The sequence below is a fragment of the Nilaparvata lugens genome, chromosome 3 (genome assembly GCF_014356525.2).
Source record: "Nilaparvata lugens isolate BPH chromosome 3, ASM1435652v1, whole genome shotgun sequence".
Classification (NCBI taxonomy): domain Eukaryota; kingdom Metazoa; phylum Arthropoda; class Insecta; order Hemiptera; family Delphacidae; genus Nilaparvata; species Nilaparvata lugens.
Genome location: NC_052506.1, coordinates 93,541,812 through 93,562,468, shown reverse-complemented (window position 1 = coordinate 93,562,468; position 20,657 = coordinate 93,541,812). Strand labels below are relative to the sequence as shown.

At 33.4% G+C, this 20,657-nt stretch overlaps 1 protein-coding gene across 2 annotated transcripts; it reads left to right on the top strand.

Annotated features, from left to right (window-relative positions):
* The first annotated feature begins 203 nt into the window (after positions 1–203).
* On the top strand, positions 204–19,983 carry LOC111058285 (facilitated trehalose transporter Tret1). Of its 2 annotated transcripts, none has more exons than XM_022345791.2 (8): positions 204–328; positions 3,172–3,404; positions 5,158–5,226; positions 8,775–8,996; positions 10,677–10,921; positions 12,702–12,969; positions 14,879–15,077; positions 17,397–19,983. In XM_022345791.2, the coding sequence occupies exons 2-8, from the start codon at positions 3,350–3,352 to the stop codon at positions 17,761–17,763; spliced, it is 1,425 nt and encodes a 474-aa protein (XP_022201483.2). In that variant the 5' UTR covers positions 204–328; positions 3,172–3,349; the 3' UTR covers positions 17,764–19,983. The 2 variants fall into 2 exon arrangements, with proteins under 2 accessions (XP_022201483.2, XP_022201482.2); XM_022345790.2 differs by lacking the exon at positions 204–328 and adding an exon at positions 2,208–2,396 and having other exon boundaries at positions 17,397–19,979.
* Positions 19,984–20,657: the final 674 nt, after the last annotated feature.

The following is a 20,657-nucleotide window of genomic DNA, read 5'->3' as shown; positions in this document are numbered from 1 at the left end:
TGACAAACAGCACCTGTATCCACAGTTGTTACCTATCAATTCAGTGTGTATTATGACAGCTCTCAATCTGAATGTGTACTCAAAGTTTTTCACAGATCTCTTTTTCATCTAGATAAATTTGATTTGAGGAAATGCAAATTGATCGTCTTGGTCTTCGAACTTTTAGCACTGTCACATTGATCAAGTTCTATTGAGACATATTGCTTCAATCAACACACACTGAGTAAGTTCCGTCACTTGAAGAAATGTACTTGCTTGAGTTATGTTTGTGAATGGTAATATTAATTTATTTATTTGCGGCCAACTACAAGTCTACGTTTCATAGATTGTAAGTGTATTAATTCTGTGTTTGTCTTAGTGGGGTTAATTTTGTTATTATACTTTTGATCTTAATTTTCCATATTGAATTTACATGCATTAAAAATAAAAATATTAGGTATTTTTCAGTAGGAGACTTACAAAACTCAAACCCACAATTTTCAGTGAGATATTGAATGTGCAGGTTAAATATATTTATATATACCTCGAACACTACAATACGCCTAATAAAGAATTTTTTCATTTCAAAAAAAAAAAAATAATAAAGAAGAATACTTTACAGCTAGCATGGGGGACAAGATGGACTTCCCGCACCTCATATTGTATTTTTTTTCGAAATGTAATAAAAAATTAGGAAGCTTATTTCTGTTCAAACTTGAAAAAAAAACTTTATATATTATAATTATTGAGAAAAATTATGTCAACAAGAACTGACTTCATAATTCATGGGAAATCATAAGATCGTCTCATCATTTAGAGCGACTTGCCAAACGTAGAATACTCTATACCTTCCTTTAAAGACTCTTGCCTCTACAACAATAATTATTTTTGCTGTTACAGATTTTATAGACATCCTCCTCCTGCTCCTCCTCTCCCTCCTCCTCCTCCTCTTCCTACTCCTTCTAAGCAGGCTACTACTTCACTACTGTAGGCAATAACTGATATTTACCAACGCCCCCCACCCCTGCAGCTAGAATATCTAGCTTGAATATTAATTTAGGCTTATATTCACACAATAAGATATAATATATGAACAAAAAATACTGACATTGATTGGCGGTGCCTCAATACTATTTCATATCAATATTTATTGATAGGCTATATATTATGTTCATAGTCTAATATGTGAGAGCAATATACAATTCTAGTTTCAACTAAGCCGGTATAAAATCAATATTATAATTGATAAGATGCTTGAACGTTTTGGCAAAATAATCTTCTCCAAGATCAATACCATCTTGTACTATTGTCCATCATGAACATCAAATTTTTGTTCATCAAATTTGGATCATCTCCATGATGAATTACTCTTTGTCCAGTAGTAGCCTATATATGCTTTTTCTTCAAGTACAGAATTGTAATGAAAAAACTTGTCGCCCATGGACTATCAAATTTAGATCATCTCCAAGAATTACTCTATGTTAAGTAGTCTTAGCCTGTATGTTTATTCTCCAGGTAATATAGAAAGTCTTTTAGATTGAAATTTATCACACTAGACTACCAAAACCACGATATTTTTTGGAACAATGGTAGAATAGAATAGAATATTCATTTTATTCAACAATAATACAGAAAATTTCCATACAGTTGAATAACTGGTATAACTATATAGGTAGGCCTATATATACCATTAGGTACTTAATTAATAATGGTTTAGGCTGCTGAACAACATTAAAGATGAAAAATAGTTTGCTGTTTCATCTTCGTGGACAACTTACTCATTGAATATAGATAAATATTTTGAAATGAGCAATCCAAGATGTAGTAGGGCATTATGAAATATAGGTACAGAAATTCTAGACAAAAATATTTTGCTTTAAACTGAAGTAGTAGCCTACTTCATAGCTATCACCTCACTCTCCACTCATGCATTTACAGATTTGATATGTTTGATATATTTATAAGATTTCAACTATTCAATCAGATATAGTCATTAAGAAAGAAGTATGGTAATAGACTGTTTACTACGGTATCTATGCTGTTTCATAGCTATAATATCGGTCGAGATAATATAGTATGCGTAACTTACTGTATATTGCATGCGTTTGAGATGACAGAGAAGAAGAGAGAGTAGCCTACTATCTCATTTTAAGAGGCTGGTACGAGAGATACCTAGCGCATCAACATAATGATAACTGATAACATGAGAAAATCAAACTCTGGCGGTCAGTCTTCTCTCAGTAGGCTCCTAGTTAGCCTGCATTCATTCACAGTAGTAATAAGCCTTCTACTGTGAAACCTGACAAAAAACAGTAATTTGGACAGTGCATTTCATAATAATGTTTTTATAGTTTTCAAACACTTCTTCAGGAGGTTATTTAATAAGAAGCTCCAATGCCGTACCTCAACTTAGAAAGGTTTTTAACTCAGAACCATTTTCTTCAATTATCTAGATTTAAGATTTCGTGAAGTTTTCTATTTATTTTTTTAATTTCTCAAGGATCTTTTCAGGCCTGAAACATAGCCTATATTATATCTCTATAGTATCTCTCTCAAACTTTAAAGTGAATAATATAATTTGCTAATGAGTGTTTATTGATACAAATATAATGAATTCTGGTGAATAAGAATTTACCATGTGTTTGGAATCCTCCCGTAATTCCACAATCCAAGAATCTGATTGATTTGTTTACAAAATGTTTGGAATCCTCCAACATAATTCCACTATCCAAGAATCTGATTGATTTTTTTATTCTATTGTTTGATTAATATTATTATGAAGGCCTGATACAGGTTTCTGCTTCATCCACCAAGTTGCCTACGGTACTGCTACTTGCTCTTGCAAATTTTAAGCTAATAATATGAGTTGATAATATTCGATGTCTAATATATTGGCACAGAAGTAATGTATTAACGCAATTATATCCACGGAATATTCTCATTCTAATTGAACTTTATTTGAAGAATTTCTACAATCCAACTTTTAAAATATTTTAAAGTTTCACAAAGAGATGAGAGGAGAAAGCCCGATAGGCTATCTTTCTTCATCTTTCGTCAAACATAAACGTTTTTCTGAACAATTGTCTCTGTTCCGGTCAATAATGGTTCTTCAAATAGTTTTTACGAGCTGAATTGAACTTTAAACCATTTACCAACAATATTGTGAGATCAGTCTTTTGTTTTGTTTTGGAGCGATGAGCGGTGACCTGAACAAACTTGTCTATTCGAACTCAATCGGTTCGGGTACTTCTCTACTGCCGGCGGCTTTCAACGTGACGTCACATATCGCACTCCATAACATTTATCATCAAATAAAAGGTGGAGCGTCGTGAAATTCATCCCTCTGAAGATAAAATACATATGCCAGAAAATGTTGGCAATTCTGACTCCAAGTGGAAGACGACAGTATGCAGCAGCAGTATGCAGTGAGTATTTTTTTTTACAAATTATTAGATTCATTTAAGATAAGTACTCTAAAAATTTCATTTGAGTTTATTCCTTCTATTCGTATATTGTCGGTTATGATTATTTCTCCTTATAACATTTTATGCAAGTAAGTTATTTCCAATAGTAACTTTTATTCAGGATTACTCCTTTTCATATTATATCCCACAGCTACATTTTCCAACTAATATATTAAGTCTGTGCAAAGGCTAAAAATAAACTTTCTAATGGTGATATTCTCCAAAGTTTCTCAAGTATATTATCAAGCTATCAAAATAAAAAAAATTTCTCAGGAAAACATTTTTTTCCGATCATTAATTTTTGAGATATGAGCGCCTAATGTTTAAATTTTTGGGACAGAACATTTCAAATTCGGTAAGAGATAAATCCATGAGATTCAGAGGATAAATTTTTCATGGTACCTATTTCCGATTGAATAAAGCATAAAACAAATTGAAAATATCACTTTTTGAAAAAGTTTTTCAATTTACTAAAAATAACTCAACTAAAAATTATTCAATTTACCAAAAATAACTTGACTAAAAGTAATTTTTTGTCGTTTTTAATAAATAACTTAATCAAAAATTGATATTTTCCAATTTTTTGTTCTATTCAATCAACAATACCATTAAGAATTTATCCTCTGAATCTCATGGATTTATCTCTTACCGAATTTGAAATGTTTTGTCCCAAAAATTTAAACATTTGCCGTGCTGGCGCTCATATCTCAAAAAGTAATGATCGGAAAAAAATGTGTTCCTGAGAAAACTTTTTTATTTTGATAGCTTAATGATATACAAATCGAAAAACTTTGAAAAATGTCACCAGTAGAAAGTTTATTTTTAGCCTTTGCACAGTCTTAATAAATAATTTCTCCGCTAAATGCTTAATTTCTGAAAATAATAGAATTTTTGAGCTCGCTTGGGAAGCCGCAGCTCGTGTTGATGCCGTCCTCAAGCCTACCAACGTACCTGTTTCCCATCTTAGCAGTTTTTTTTTCTGTGGGATTGTAGGTAGGTGATTTTATCTATAACAGTATGCTAAATAGTCAATTGAAAAAATAAGAAATTCCAATTGTATTTATTTAATAGCATTGATTCAATGACCTATCGATTCTAACCCCATTATCAAATCAAATGTTATTCTCTGCATTGAGCAGTTTACAGAATAATGTAAAATATATCTAATAACCCAAAAAACCAAACAATAGTAAAAACAAAAATATAAACCCAAAAATAGCAGTTAATCATTACCATGGAATCACGAGAATAAACCATCCATCAAATATATAATAGATATTCAAATCTATCCATGAAAGACATTTATCTATCTATCCATCAAACAAGATTCCCTTATCGTCCGCACATAATAATATATTTATCTATTAGCCCATAAAGGCCATTAGGCCCAAACTGAATTCAATTTGGTACAAAAGGTACGGTACTTCTCCAGACAGTCATTGATTATCACAAGACAAAAACTATAGAGTACGGTATTCTAATTTGTATCTCTCGAAAGATAATTTGTATTCTAATTTGTATCGTCTTGATGGCATGACGATATACGGTATAATTTGCAAGTTTGCATAACATTTTCTAAACTCCTACACTTTGAGATACCGGTATTTCTGTAATGCGTATTTTTTACTTTCTCATATATACCGTACGGTACCGTACACATAATATCCCTATTATATTAATATTATTCTCAAACTATCGATTTTTATCATTTCAGGCTCAATTTCCGTTCTCATGGCAGGATCTACAATAGGCTGGATCACACCTATTCTAGTTGGATTACTAGGTATGTTATTTGGAACAGCAGAGGTACGGTACTACTAACTTTATTGGGGATTTTTGGGAGCTGATGTGTTGTTTTGGTAAAGTAGTTGACAATTAAAATTTGTCGATAAAATTCATCAATAACGCTCCTAGTTTTATTTATTTATTTATACATTGATACATACATTATAATTCTCAACTATGAAATATAGTTGAAGGGGGAGTTCTACAGAAGCTTCTCATTGGTAGGGGGGGGGAAGTTCAGAGATTCAGGGATTATCTCTATTTCAGACTCTATAATCAGGTATTATTCAGGTATTAATTCTATTCTAGGTCTATGATCAGGTATTAATTTATAGTAATTTGACATTATTATGATTTGAGTTAAGGAGGCAGTTGTGGGTTTCGACCTGTTGTCTCTAAAGAGATATTGTAAAATAAATAAATGAATAAATAAATAAATAAATAAATAAATGAATGAATGAATGATGAATGAATGAATGAATGAATGAATGAATGAATGAATGAATGAATAAATGAATAAATAATAAATAAATAAATAAATAAATCAATGAATGAATGAATGAATGAATAAATAAATAAATAAATAAATAAATAAATAAATAAATAAATAAATAAATAAATAAATAAATAAATAAATAAATAAATAAATAAATAAATAAATAAATAAATAAATAAATAATATAAATAAATAAATAAATAAATATGATCTGCTAGATATAATAATATAACCTACTTTTTGGACCAGTTTATTAATCAAAATTCGCGAAAGGAGCAGTTTTGGGCTGTTTTAATGATTTGTTCTTTGTATATAATCAATAAATTTGATTCTAATAGATTCCAAAATAGATATGAATATAATAGGCTGGGGAATTCTATTAGAGGTATAGTTCTGTTGTTTTCAACGAAATTATTACTGTTGGGGGTGCGTCCAAAAGGAAATAGACAGACGGACGTCTGAGTGTGTGTTGCAACATTCGAGCATCTGGGGAGGGATTTTTGTATGATCGAGTTTGCAGTTGCTGTGTGCGTTTTTTCTATTCCAATATCAAGTAGTATTAGTAGTACTAACTAATATCCACTATTATCTAGTAGGATGTCTAATGAATTACGGTATTTTATTCAACTGAAAATAAATTATTCATTTTGTACAGTTTATCTTGTATACTATAGAAGAGAGTCAAACTGGGACTATCAGACACTTTATATCAGACAATATTATACGGTAGTGAGGTGCACGTTATAATGGCAGTAGAGAAAGATAGGAGTGGCCGATCCTCTGTCTTGTCAATGCCTCCTATAGACGGTAGCTGATACAGGTTTATTGATGTAATATTAACTCTTCATTCTCGTTTAACATAATCAATTATATTTTAGTAAGCAAGAAATTAAATTTTTCAATAATTTTATAATGAATTTTCATGATTAAGATTAAATAATATTTATCACACGAGGAGATAAATTCTAATTAAGTATTCTAACAGATATTATTAGGGCACTACAGTGATGTCTACGTTCTAATGACAGTGGAGAAAGATAGCAGAACAACGTTGCCGAACCTCTGTCTTGTCAATGCCTTCTATAGACGGTAGCTGATACAGGCTTATTGATGTAATAATAGAAGGGCTCAGAGGAATAACGCACATAGTCCAACATTTTCAAAATTGAGATTTTCATTGCAACAGATGGCTAGCATGCTGTACTATTGCCATGTCAAGTCCATGGCTTGACATGTAATAACGAACAAGCTCAGAGGAAAAATGAACAGAGTCCATGTAGCATTTTCTTCAAAAACGTTCTCCTGTAAAATTTGCTTTTTTGACTATGTGCATTATTTCTCTGAGCCCTTCTTTATTATCAACTGTTCATTCTCGTTTGAAATAATCAATTTCAGTACCGTAAGCAATAAATTCTATTTTTCAATAATTTTTTAATGAATTTTCATGAATAAGTTGAATTATTTTGTTAATTATTCATCAATTCTACATTGTTAAAAGATGATCTGGCAACAACGAAAAAAAGACGATCGAAAAAGAGATAGAGCGCTATCCGCTTTGTTAAATGATAGCAATACCATTGCTAATCAAACACTGCCATTATAACGTGGACCTCACTATATTAGGATGTCTAATGAATTATTTTATTTATTGAAAATAAAAATTATTCAGAAAAAAATATTTTAAACAATTTAAAGGTAGGTACCCGTTTTATAGAGATTTATATTTTTATTTATATTAAAAGTAGCCCTAAAGAAAAAAGTCAATAAATTATTCATTTTTTGTACATTTATCTTGTATAATAAGAGAGTTAAACTGGAACCCTCATATTTTATATCAGAGACGTCTTCTAGTCTTGCGATAGTGCCACTGTTTGTTAATGGCATAATGATAATAATAATATTCTGACGGAAGCTCCACCTCGCCTGAATATATAATTTGAGCCGTCAATGGGCCTTACGACTGTCATACTTCAGCCGGGACCGACAGTTTAACGTGCCCATCCGATAACACATATTATCGCCGATAGTAGTGATTGATATGAAATATTATATGGGTAGGATACTATAGTGAGGTCCACGTTATAATGGCAGTGTTTGATTAGCAATATGGTATTACTAGCCTGTCTATCATTCAACAAAGCGGATAGCGCTCTATCTTTTTTTCGATCGTCTTTTTTTCGTTGTTGCCAGATCGTCTTTTAACAATGTAAAATTAATAATTAATTTAAAAAATATTCAATCTTAATTATGAAAATTCATTATGAAATTATTAAAAATATAAGTTCTTGCTTAATGAAATATAACCGTAAGTTATAAAGTAGAGGGAAAATGCTAGCCTATGTACCTACCCAAATTTTCGTCATATGAAGCAACTAATTCACTTTATGAACGTCATCATCAGAGCACAAGTAACATATTTTTACTTGTTCTACAATATTATAACAAGTGAAAATTTACTTGATTTATAAAAAAATTGGTAATTTCATGGCTTCAAATTTCTCAAAGTAGTGAATTATTTTTCAACTTTTTTAATTTTTCAACCTTTTTTCTTTGGCGTATAAATTAATTTTATTTCATCCATCAACCTTCCAAATTCAAAATATTCAAACTACTTTTCCTGGATCAAAAATTATTATGTGATTCATAGCCTCATTTGGACAATATTAACTTTTGATCAAAATTTGGGAGAGAAATAGTACAGGCTCAGCCTAGTTTTTTCTCCCTGATCATAATATTATTATGATGACAGTATATTGTTTAATTAATGAATAAATATATAATTGATTATTTTAAACAAGAATGAACAGTTAATAAACCTGTATCAGCTATACTGTCTATAGAAGGCATTAACAAGACAGAGGTTCGGCAACGTAGTCCTTCAATCTTCCTCCACTGCCATTAAAACGTATACTTCACTAAATTGCCCTAATAATAGCCCTATTAGAATAGCCTACCGTACTTAATTAGGAAAAAATCTCATCGTGTAGTTTATATTGTTTTGAAAGAAAACAGAATAAATTATTTTTGTTGATTGATTGATTGATTTGTAGGGCCGGATAGCGAGGTGCCGATGACGGCGGACGAGAGCTCGTGGGTGGCCAGCGTGATAGAGGTGGGGAACTTCGTGACGCCGCTGCCTTTCGGGTTGCTAGTGGACCGGTGGGGTCGCAAGCCCTGTCTCCTCTCCATTGCACCCATGTACATTGTCAGCTGGCTGCTGGTGCTTGCCACACGATCGGTCCTTGTGCTCTATTTTGTGCGCTTTGTGCAGGGTGAGTCACCGGGGCGCACCCCCGAATTACGATCTATTGTAGCAAATAGCACAATATTGTACCATCATCATCAACCTGCATTTCTTCTTCATAGATACAGATTGTTTCCGAACTCTCCACTAATATTCTAGGGCATTGTTCCTGTGTAAGAAACATAAGTAAATGTCATTTTCAAACTGTCCGAAAGACCTTGAGGCTGTGCAAAGGCTAAAAATAAACTTTCTATTCGTGATATTTTTCAAAGTTTTATGATTTGTATATCATCAAGCTATCAAAATGAAAAAGTATTTTCAGAAAAACATTTTTTTCCAGATCATTACTTTTTGAGATATGAGCGCCTGAAGTTTGAATTTTCAGGACAGAACATTTCAAATTCGGTGAGATATAAATCAATGAGATTCAAAGAATGGATTCTTCATGGTATTATTGTTGATCTAGTAAAACAAAAATTTTCTGAAAATATTTTTTTTGAAAATAGTTATTCAATTTACTAGAAATAACCAAGAATAACTTTTAGTTGTGTTATTTTTGGTAAATTGAATAACTATCTTAAAAATTAATATTTTCAGAAATTTTTTGTTTTACTAGATCAACAATACCATGAAGAATCCATCCTATAAATCTCATGGATTTATCTCTTGCCGAATTTGAAATGTTCTGTCCCAAAAATTTAAACTTTAGGCGCTCATATCTCAAAAAGTAATAGTAAGAAAAAAATGCTTTCCTAAGAAAACTTTTTCATTTTGATAGCTTGATGATATACGAATCGAAAAACTTTGAAAAATATCACTAGTAGAAAGTTTATTTTTAGCCTTTGCACAGTCTTAATATAATAATTTCTCCGCTAAATGCTTAATAGCACAGCCATAAAGTTACTCATACAGTCATCATTTTCCTTTTTTCACCACTTATTTTTTTCAAAATAATAGCTAAACTTAGCACAGAGCATCTGGACAGAGCTACAAAAAAATTATGACAATTTTTCAAATTCATAGAACCGTTGATTTTACAAACAAATTACAGGAGAAAGTCTTTTTTAGTAAATTTAATTACATATCGATCGACAGCTTATTTGTCAATGTTAAACAAATATTAAGTGAGATATAGCAGCTTCAGTGATAGGTGACCTACCTTTGTAGGGTGATGTAACGTTCTATTATTGTTTTAAATAATCTGAAATCGCTGACTAATATAAGATGCCAAGCAAATAGAGATTATTGAATTATTGAGGCAGACTTTTGCAGCATGCCTTGGTGTGCACTTCAGTGGTCACCTATGACTAAAGCTGCCATATCTCACTTAATTCATTCAATCTTCAAATATGAAGTGTCAATCGATTTGTAATTACACTTTGTTAAAACATATTTCTGTAATTGTTCTGTTAAATCAACAGTTTCTATGTTATTCTCATGAATCCCATATGTGATTCAAGTTATGAAATCTCATAAATTCACCAGTGTGAACCTATTCAATTCTCTTACGTAAGTCGTAAGTTAACCTTTGAGGATATATGAATCCGTTCTGAGAATGACAGAAGCAAATAAGAAAATAATCGCTATTCCAATATTGGTTATATTGGAAAAAAACATGAACCTCTTTAGGGTGCACTTTATACTGGATATCTTTTTGTTAAACTCTCTTGTCTCTTCCCCTCTCTGATATGACTTGTCTGCAATACAGGTTTGGCGATGGGCGTAGTGTTCACGGTGCTGCCAATGTATTTGGCGGAGATAGCGGGCGCCGACATTAGGGGAGCTCTGAGCGCCTTCTTCCAGGGCATGTGGTACATGGGCATCCTCACGGAGTACTGTGTGGGGCCCTACGTGTCCTACCAGACTCTGGCCTATGTGTCGCTCGCCTTCCCGCTCATATTCCTCCTCACCTTTGTCTGGATTCCTGAGTCGCCTTATTATCTGCTCATGAAGGTAATTTATACACATCATTCTATTGTAGTTTGCATTAATCGAATTTGTGATGATAATTCAATGGAAAATCATGGAATGAATGAATAATGAATTTATTACCAAATACAAGAAATATTTTTACAAATAAAATAATCATTTAATTACAATAGTTTTTGGCGTGACTGGAAAAAGAAGCCTTGAGCTCCAGCCACGAGTTCTAAAAATAAGAAATACATTTTTTAATCTAATAACAGCAGTACAAATGATACAATTCTGTTGATGGATGGTAATCTATGCTCAGATGAGGAAGCTTATAGAGTAGTCATTAAACCAACTAAATTCAATACCTCAATCAGACATTTCATCAATATATGAAATTTATGTTTGTATGCTAAAATTATTACAAACTTCATATCACTATACTAAAAAAAAATGTATAATTTTTTTTTCATTCCATGTTATTCAAATACCAGCCAACGAATATTCCTCATTAACTAATCAAATTTGAAACGGGATCTTCATCACAGATGTAGTTGTGGCGGCCATTGTTGTTACAACAACAGATAGTGCATAGTGCTGTCGGGAGAACTGTGATTACAAGCCAGCCCAGCTGTTTACTTTTTGGATTATGTTGTAACACATTGTTCGGTCACTTACGTTTTTAAAAATTATTTTATTTACAGTTTTTATAAAAATTTAGGTGGAGGAAGAATGTTGTGTATATCACGAGTGAAAAATGTTTTTTCTCCCTCAGGAAAATTGTTGCCCTTGGCTTCGCCTAGGGCTTCAAACTTTTCCCTCAGGGAGAAAAAACAGTACTTTTCACTCTAGTAGATATACAAATAACTAATTCATACATGGGATGGACATGCGCAGGAGAGAAAGCATACAGCGGGAGGGATACAGAGGCGCGATGTTGCCGTTTTGAAGCGGCCAGCGTTTTAGTGACTGTTCATGTGCTCATGCTACACATGCGAAGTTTCTTGTCTGAAAGCAGTCAGAAGACTGACAAATTGGCAACTGCACTTCTACTTATGACTCTATAATAATCGCTTTTATTGGCTGATCTCCCTCCATTTCTCTGCGTTGCATATTCCTTCAAGTCTGAAGTAAATTTGTAGGACTATAATCTGGTCTGGCCCTAAGACTGTAATTTCCATAGCTTCAGTGAATTTCCACATATCAGCATCAGAGAAAGTGACCGACCGGCACATTAAAAATATTATTCGATTGAGTTCTGATTGGACCTATATGATTCCTATTTAGCTCGGCCGAGCAAGTGTGAATAGTCCCATTGGAACTTATCGTACTTATATATTATGGGAGAAATTCTCACTGGACCGGACGCACTGACACTGAGTTATGTGGGAATCCACCTGTATCCATAGTGTCACGTCACTTGCGAAATGCCTTAGGCCCGGTTGCTCAGAATGCTGTTAAATTTGAATGATGATTAGATGCAAAGATAACCAATCAGAGAAGACTTTTTTGATAAAAAGGAATGGATATAAATTCACACTAGTGACTAAATTAAATACAAATGTCCCAAAAAATGGTAATAAGGACATTTACCTACTCCACCATGACAAGTCTTTGTACTGCAGTAGCTTCAATTTTTTGTAGCTAGATTATAGTCATTTATAGACAACGTCATTGATAAAAAGGCTTCTCTGATTGGTTCTCCTGCCATTTAAAATCGTGATCGAAATTCAACAGGCTTTTGGGCAATCACACTTTATAGGCTCTATAAGACAATATCCATGCCTCTTAGTGTCATAATAACGTGGTTGGCAACACACAGGGCGAGGAAGAGAAGGCAGGCGTGGCGCTGGCATGGCTCCGAGGTGAGAGTTCACCCGCCCGCGTGTCCGAGGAGCTTCAAAGCATGAAAATGTCGGTGGAGAAGGAGATGCTGAGGAAGGGCTCGTGGAACGACCTCGTGTCGACGGCAGCCAATCGCAAGGCGCTGCTCATTGTGCTGATAGCTGCACTCGCTGAGATCATGTCCGGCATCACCGCCATACTCACGTATGCGTCGCAGACGTTCGGCGCCGCTGATGCCAAAGAGGGTAAGGCTGTTCATATAAAGATGATTGACTGATTGATTCAAATTCAAATATTTGCCACAAAATAATACAGATTGATAAAATGAATATTCTCACTCACAAAATGGCACTACCGGCAAAGAAAAACTTGTCCACCATGATTGATTGGTATCATTTGGTTGGCGGAAACGCACAGAAGACGAATTGAACTATATAATGGATACGAATTCACACTAAAGTGACTAAAAACATCCTTATAAAATCCCCTTAAAAATGGTAATAATGACGTTTATCCACTCCACCATGACAAGTCTTTGCCATTTCCCATTATGATGATTTATCCAGTTTCGTGATTATCTTTGTACTGCAGAAGTTTCAATTTTCTGTGGCCAGATTATTAGGTTAGCACAAACAATACAATGATCGGAAAAGAAAAAACAGGCAATTGCACTTCTTCAATTTCCTGATTCAGTTTCAAATTGTCCAAATATTATACATAGGTTATGTCCATTTTAATTTCTACACCAAATCACAATCTGAAAATATTAATTAGAATAAAAGAAAGAATTTTAAATTTGGATAGACTAATAATAAAACTTTTGTAAAACATGGAACAAACTCTAAATTCACAAAATAGAGAATAAAAACACTTTAATTTTGAGCTCGAAAATATCACGTTCACATAGTCATTAGACAACAGTCATTTTTTGTGACAAAAATTAGTGAGTGGGTGAAATGTGATATTTGATCAAGTATTTTCTGTAAACTGTACATAAAATAGTTCATATAATAAGTACAGTAATAATATTTCATATTTTATACGATATTTATGATAGAACTGTAGGCTACTGGTTGTAATTATGTTTATGAGTTGTTTTTTGATATTATGATTTCAAAGTTCCATGTTCTAACTCACTTTCTCAATTTGTCTTATCCACTAACGGTACTAGTACAGTGTCTTACCATTTTATTCACTAGCCAATGCGATTGTGGAAACCGATGACTTGATATTACTTTCATTCTAGATTAGGTGTCTGGGTTATGTAGGAATACTGGGTTATATTACGAATTGTAGCTGGAACGGAACACGGATATGTATATGAGTTGTATGTATTACGAATTCATTAAAATTAGAGTAAATAATTAAAACAATGCAATCAAATAAAAACTAAATCTACAATGTAAGCTGTGATTGTGGATGGTTCTGTTTTAATCCCCCTCTGTCAGCCAATCATGTACTGTTGCTTTAATATAAACATTTACAATAGTGCTTTCAAAATATGTTCGCTCTCACGCTCTGTGATCTACAGAAGTTGATGGTAATAACATTTTATTCATCTTTGTTGAACGGTCACTTGCATGTATTTCAGAGTGTATAAATTTTTGATATCTTCATCTCTTAGGATTGACTAAGTTATAAATAAGTGAAATTGAAAATTGAAATTCATTCACAATACTGTATTATTAGAATACAATAACTATATAGAACAGTATCATGACGAAAAAATAAGAACTTCAGTAATAGCTTGATAGCTGTCAATATCCTGAAATAAGATGATAGCGAGTTGACAGTTGGATGTTATAAATAAGTGAAATTAAAAATTGAAAATTGAAATCTATTCATAATACTGACATGTTTTACAATATCATTATGATAAAATAACTATGTAGAACAGTATTATGACGGAAAAAAGAGCTTCAGTAGCTTAACAGCTGTCAGTATCCTGAATTAAGGTGATAGCGAGCTGACAGTTGGATATTTTATATTCATTTATTTCATTTGATGACGAAAATACCTAGAGGGAAACAAATAGTAGACATAGCCCTTACTATTTCTAAAACAACTTTGAAATATTTAGTAATTGTAATAATTTTGTTATTATTCATATACGGTACATATATTCTGAACAAGATTGTTGTGTGTTGTGTTTAGGTTTGACACCGGACGAGTGCACAATCCTGATGGGTTTGCTGGTGTTGATGGCAACAGTGTTCGCAGGTGGTGTGGTGGATGTAATGGGTCGGAAGCCACTTATGCTGGCCTCGGCGCTCGGCTGTGCCGTATGTGAACTCATCGCTGGCGTCTACTATTTCCTCCAGGAAAAGACTAGCATCGATGTAACCAGCTACAGGTGAAGAAACAGCTTCATTCACATATTTTATTATGTAACATAATGGCGCAGGTATCTGTGGATGTAAATATTCACATCAATTCTCTTTGTATCTATTCTTATGCCTTGTTATTTAGTTTCCCGAATTATTATTTCTCCTTATTCTATTTTATCTCTGTGTATATTATATTGAATTGATTTTATAGGCCTACCTATCTCAACTATGAATAACAATATTGTTCTCTCTCATCTTGTAAGATGAGATATACAAATGACACTAATGTAATAACATTGGTAGATATAATAATAAGGTAGTCCTAGTGCTATTTTTCTTCCAAATTTGTAGGTGATGACAGACCAAGTTAAGGCTAGGATTTCACTTGTACAATTTTAATCCAAAATGAACATAGAAAATATAAATTTAGAATTTATATGGCTTTAATTAAAGAATTAATTAGAAATATTCCACTCAATTATCACTTTGTAACAATATAATATTAAGCTATTCAAAAAATGTGGAACCAAGAAAGAAACACAAACTTCTATAGTTAAAAAAACTATGAGATGTGTTTTTACTGATTTGCTGGATTATCTATTATGTTCAAAATTTTCTCTGATTAAATTTTATATTGCTATTCAATACTTATTAAACAATACTACAAATTGAGTTACACCAGCAAAAACTGATGAATTAGATTGTTTCAAACAAAAATAAATTAAAACTAATCATGAGATGCTATACCTGCTGGCTCCTGTGATATGAATAATAAAGTATTCATTATTCAGTTGTCTCAATCCATGACCAGATTGGACTGGATTCTGGATTGGGACAAGTAATTGTAAAATTATCTACAAATAAGCTCAGATCAGATAGGAAGTCAGTCACAGAGCTTAGAAAACACACTGTATTGCCTCTTCATCCAGGGAGTTGAGTGCCAGACTCACAAGCTTCTCATGAAGTGCCCTCTTTCGGATCTTGATTTTCCATGTTTTTCTCTTCTTGCTGTGTTTGAGAACATTTACTGTAATACTGATATAATGAACTGTAAGAACATTGTTAAACATCTCATCATTACTGCTGTTGGATTGATACAGCAAGCCAATTTTGGTTTGATAGCCTGCAATTTTGTTACATATTATCTACTACACGTCAAGATTCTCTGTATTCTATTCCACATAATTATTATTCTACCTTGCAGGTATAAAAGTCTCAAATGTTCTATTTTCTCCTCCTTAAATGTCTTTCCTCTATATTTTTGGGATAGGATGATCCGTGTTTCTAGATAATCCTGCATTTTTGATCCTATTTTTACGTATAGCCTATGTTTTTCTTTTGCATAAGAAAAGTGCATAATGATATTGTGCTTACAAGTAGAATGTTGAGATGTTTGATAATATTCATATTATAGTTCATTATGTCTGAATTATAGTGAATGTTCTAACACACAGCAAAAATAAAGTAGGCTAATATGAAAAATCAATTTCTTTGATAGGCCACTTCATGCAAAGCTTGTGAGTTCGACTCACTCTACTCCCTGGATGAAAAAGCAATAAATACAGTGGTTTCAGGACTGACCGCTCCTATCTTGACCTGAGCTTTTTTTAGAAAATTTCACAATTTCTTGAATTATTCTGGAAAAACCAGCAAGCGCTGGTCATGGATGGATACTTCTGAATATTGAATACAAGAGGAATTGGATTTTTTTAATCGATTCTGAGGCGGATGTTCCCGTAACTCGTGTGTGTGAGTTTCAAATTCAAATTAGTCATTTGCATTTTTATTCATTTACATTATTTTTCACAACATTTAAAGAACTTCTGCATTGTCAGCATACACAATTCAATATCAACAAATTCAATTACACATATCACAAAGTAACTTACTAAGTTACAGAGTTTGTTACTTTCTGAAGGTGTATGACAATAGTGTAGAAGATGTTTGAGTAAAGGTGCATTTTCGTTTGTGCGTTTACTTCCGCAGTCGACGACGACAAGCATTGTTGACATTTATATGCAAATTTCAAGTGTGCTAAAACAGCTGATTGAGTACATTTTCATTATTTGTGTTTATTATTCAAGAATCAAAACATTTCTAATAATATCAACATATTGTGATTTAAAAGTATAAACTCAACCTTCCCTATTTATCTATTTATTTTTCAATAATCATTATACAATACATCATGAAAACATAATTGAACATAATCCTTTAGGTTCTTCAGAAAAATTGAAATCTACCCAATCTGAGATCCTCATCGTGGTCGACGACGGCATTTACGCACAAACGAAAACCCAGCTTTACACCGTAGTTCAGTAGTGATGTTAGAGTTTGTGTTTTAGATGGGTGGCATTCAGCAGCATCACCGGCTACTGTGTGATACTGTCGGCCGGCCTGGGCCCAGTGGTGGCCACATTCCAGGGTGAGCTGTTCCCCTCGAACACGCGCGGCCTCGCCTCAGCCGTGGTCGCCATCAGCGTCACCATCTCCTCCTTCTTCTGGATGAAGCTCTACCAGGTCATCGCCGACCACATCGGCATCTACCTCAACTACTTCCTCTTCTCGCTCTGCTGCCTCGTGTCGTCCGTCTTCATCCTGTTCCTGGTGCCCGAAACCAAGGGCAAGACACTGGCCGAGATTCAGAGTGACCTGAACAGCGCTCATCCGCCCAAACCGAAGAAAATGGCGGCGAACGAAGCTGTGCTTTGATCTCAATCAGCGGTGGAGCTACTGTGATCCCAAGAGGTGTGTGGGTCGCACATCGATAGACTGTGAAAATTCGAATGATCAACTCCGAAACTGAGCTCACTCCATAGAAGATATAGTAATAAAGGGTAAAAACACTTCATTCACGTGGGCTACTCTTTAAATTAATAAAAACAATATAAAAATCTTGAAGCACCCTTTATTTTATTTTATAACCTGACGATGGTTTGATCACCAAAACTAGTTGTTGAACTATTTTAAAGTTTTTTAAAAAATAAAGGGTGCTATAAATTTCTTATTTTGTTTTTATTAGTAATAAAGGATGTTTACTGGGAACCGCATGAGTTCCCATTTTGAAAACCCAAAAATGTTTTGACAAAAACTCTATTTTTTCACACAATGTCTTGTTCTACAAACTTGGAATTTCAAGAAATGTGCCTGGTTGTTCAGCGTAAACACGCGATTTCAAGAAACCCCAAAAACCACGCACATTGCAAGAGTTGAAGGAAATCCAAGCCATTCCATGAGCAATGCTACGAGATGCGATGCGTAACTTCAGGGAGCGTCTGGAAGAATGTATTCAATCGGAAGGACGCCACCTACGCCATGCTACCTATTTTTGCTACATGATTCTTTGTAATATTTTCAAAGTTCCGAGTTTGTAGAACACATTGTGTGAGAAAAGTAAAGTTTTTTGTTCAAAATTTAAAAATTTGTGGCTTTTTTTAAAACCATGCGGTTTCCAGTAAACACCCTTTATTTTAGTTAACTTAATTCCTGTAAAGACTGATAGAAAACGTCGTCTGGTCGCTTCAGAAAACTGAGAGATGGGAGTGTTCTACTGTGATCGATTCTGCTGGGCCTGCAGTTTTAGTTAGTTGTTTAGATAAGATGACATCGCTAGAGGTGTCAAAATTTCAATGATCAATTCCAAAACTGAGCTTACTTAAGAGAAGATAAACTATAGGTACCCAATATCTTAGTTGATCTGTATGTAAAGGCTAATAGAAAAATTCGTCTGGAGTTCAACTGAAAGTATTCTGAGATCGAATGGATCAGCTCATCAGAAATTCTTTAACATTTGAACACACTGAGTATTATGGAAAAATACCGCCATATATATGCTATCCCAAAAGTAGTTTATCATAGAAAATATATTAGGGTTCAGTATGGTAGCCTACATTCTGTGTCCTAGGAATGTTCTATCAACACCATATTGAGATCCAAAGTAAGATACCGATTGTTTGTTGTTAATAAGGTGCATTTTCGTTTGTGCATGAATTTCCGCAGTCGACGACGGCAAGCATTGTTGACATTCATATTGTCCAAATGTGCTAAAACAGCTGATCAAATAACTTTTCAGAATAAATTCTATTATTAGAGAATTAAACATTTCTAATAATATCAATATTGCCATTTAAAAGTATAAAAAAGTATAAGCTCAACCTGCCTCATTAAAACATAATTGCGAACATAATCTTTCAGGTATGTAGGCAAATTGAAATCTTCCCAATCTGAGATTTTCTCCCTGTCGTGGTCGACGACGGCATTTACGCACAAAGGAAATCCCAGCTTTATTCATCATTAATTATATGTATAATATCCAATGCGGAACGAAGTAGGAGTGTCTAGAATAATTGCTTTTGTGTGAGTTTGAGTTTTAGAGAAGCAACAGCTCTAAGAGTAAATACGATTGTTTGAGTTGGAAAACATGAATTACTCTGTAAAAATATGAACGAAGAGAGTTTCAATCCAAGTGTTTTATTATATACAAAGTCTTCCTGCGTATCTGTATATATGAATCATTATGTGTATAAGACTATAGGAGTACCGTATATAAATAAACATATTCAATTCTTTACCCAGTGCAAGAAACCGCGTGTTATGAAATAATATTAATAATCTTTTATTGTATGAATCCTGTAGTTCCTTATTAGTAATCATATAATTCAATAATCAAATGGAAAATAATCAATAAACGGATACTCATGAATAAAATGCTGCAATAATTGTAGCATTAGGTATGAAAAATGTAATTTCCCTAGTTCTAGTGACTCATGAAGAAAATTATTATTTTAGTACTATTCTGTGTACAGTATTGCTATATCAGGTGCTATTTAAATATTCTGTTTCTAGATAAGTGATAACTGAAATGTATATTTGTACTCATCTATAAAGTTGCAAATCAATAAGTTTTGATTAAAATCCTTTTCTCTCAACAAATGTTGTCATTTACCATATCGGTACTGGGAAGGGTTACGCGATAGGGTGTCCCTACTTGTCACCTCGGCATTTTGATCACAGCAGGCAACAGCTTATCCCCTAATGAAAATATATCGCTAATGTCAACTACTGGTCAATCGCAGATGATGCTATCCTGTCGGGACCATACACGACAGAGTGTCAACTCGCTTATATTGCTCACGTCATCTGGTCACCCCATCTACATGTCACCTACTGGACATCCTCTCAAGTGACATCCTGTCGTTGCCGTGCACGACTGAGTGTCACTTTGCTCACTTGCATCAACTGTTAGCCCTGTCTGCATTTCACCTCCAAACATAGAGGCGGGGACATTGACATATCCATCTATCACCGTATGTATGTGAAATTCCAAAATCTGCTAATAAATCTCTTAACTTGCCCCCTTTACTCACTCACTTGTAGGCCATTATTATAGGGATTCCTATATTAGTCCTATCATATTATTATTATTATTATTATTATTAAACAATAATAGACTCACAGAGTCTAAATGGCTTGATTTTGACTTCCTCTCAAACCCAATACAGTGTAAGGAATTCCTATAATGGCCCAAAAGTAATACTGAGTAAACTCAGTAAGTCGCAGTCAGTTGAGAAATTTGAGTTGAGACCTCAGTTGAGACCAGTTGACGG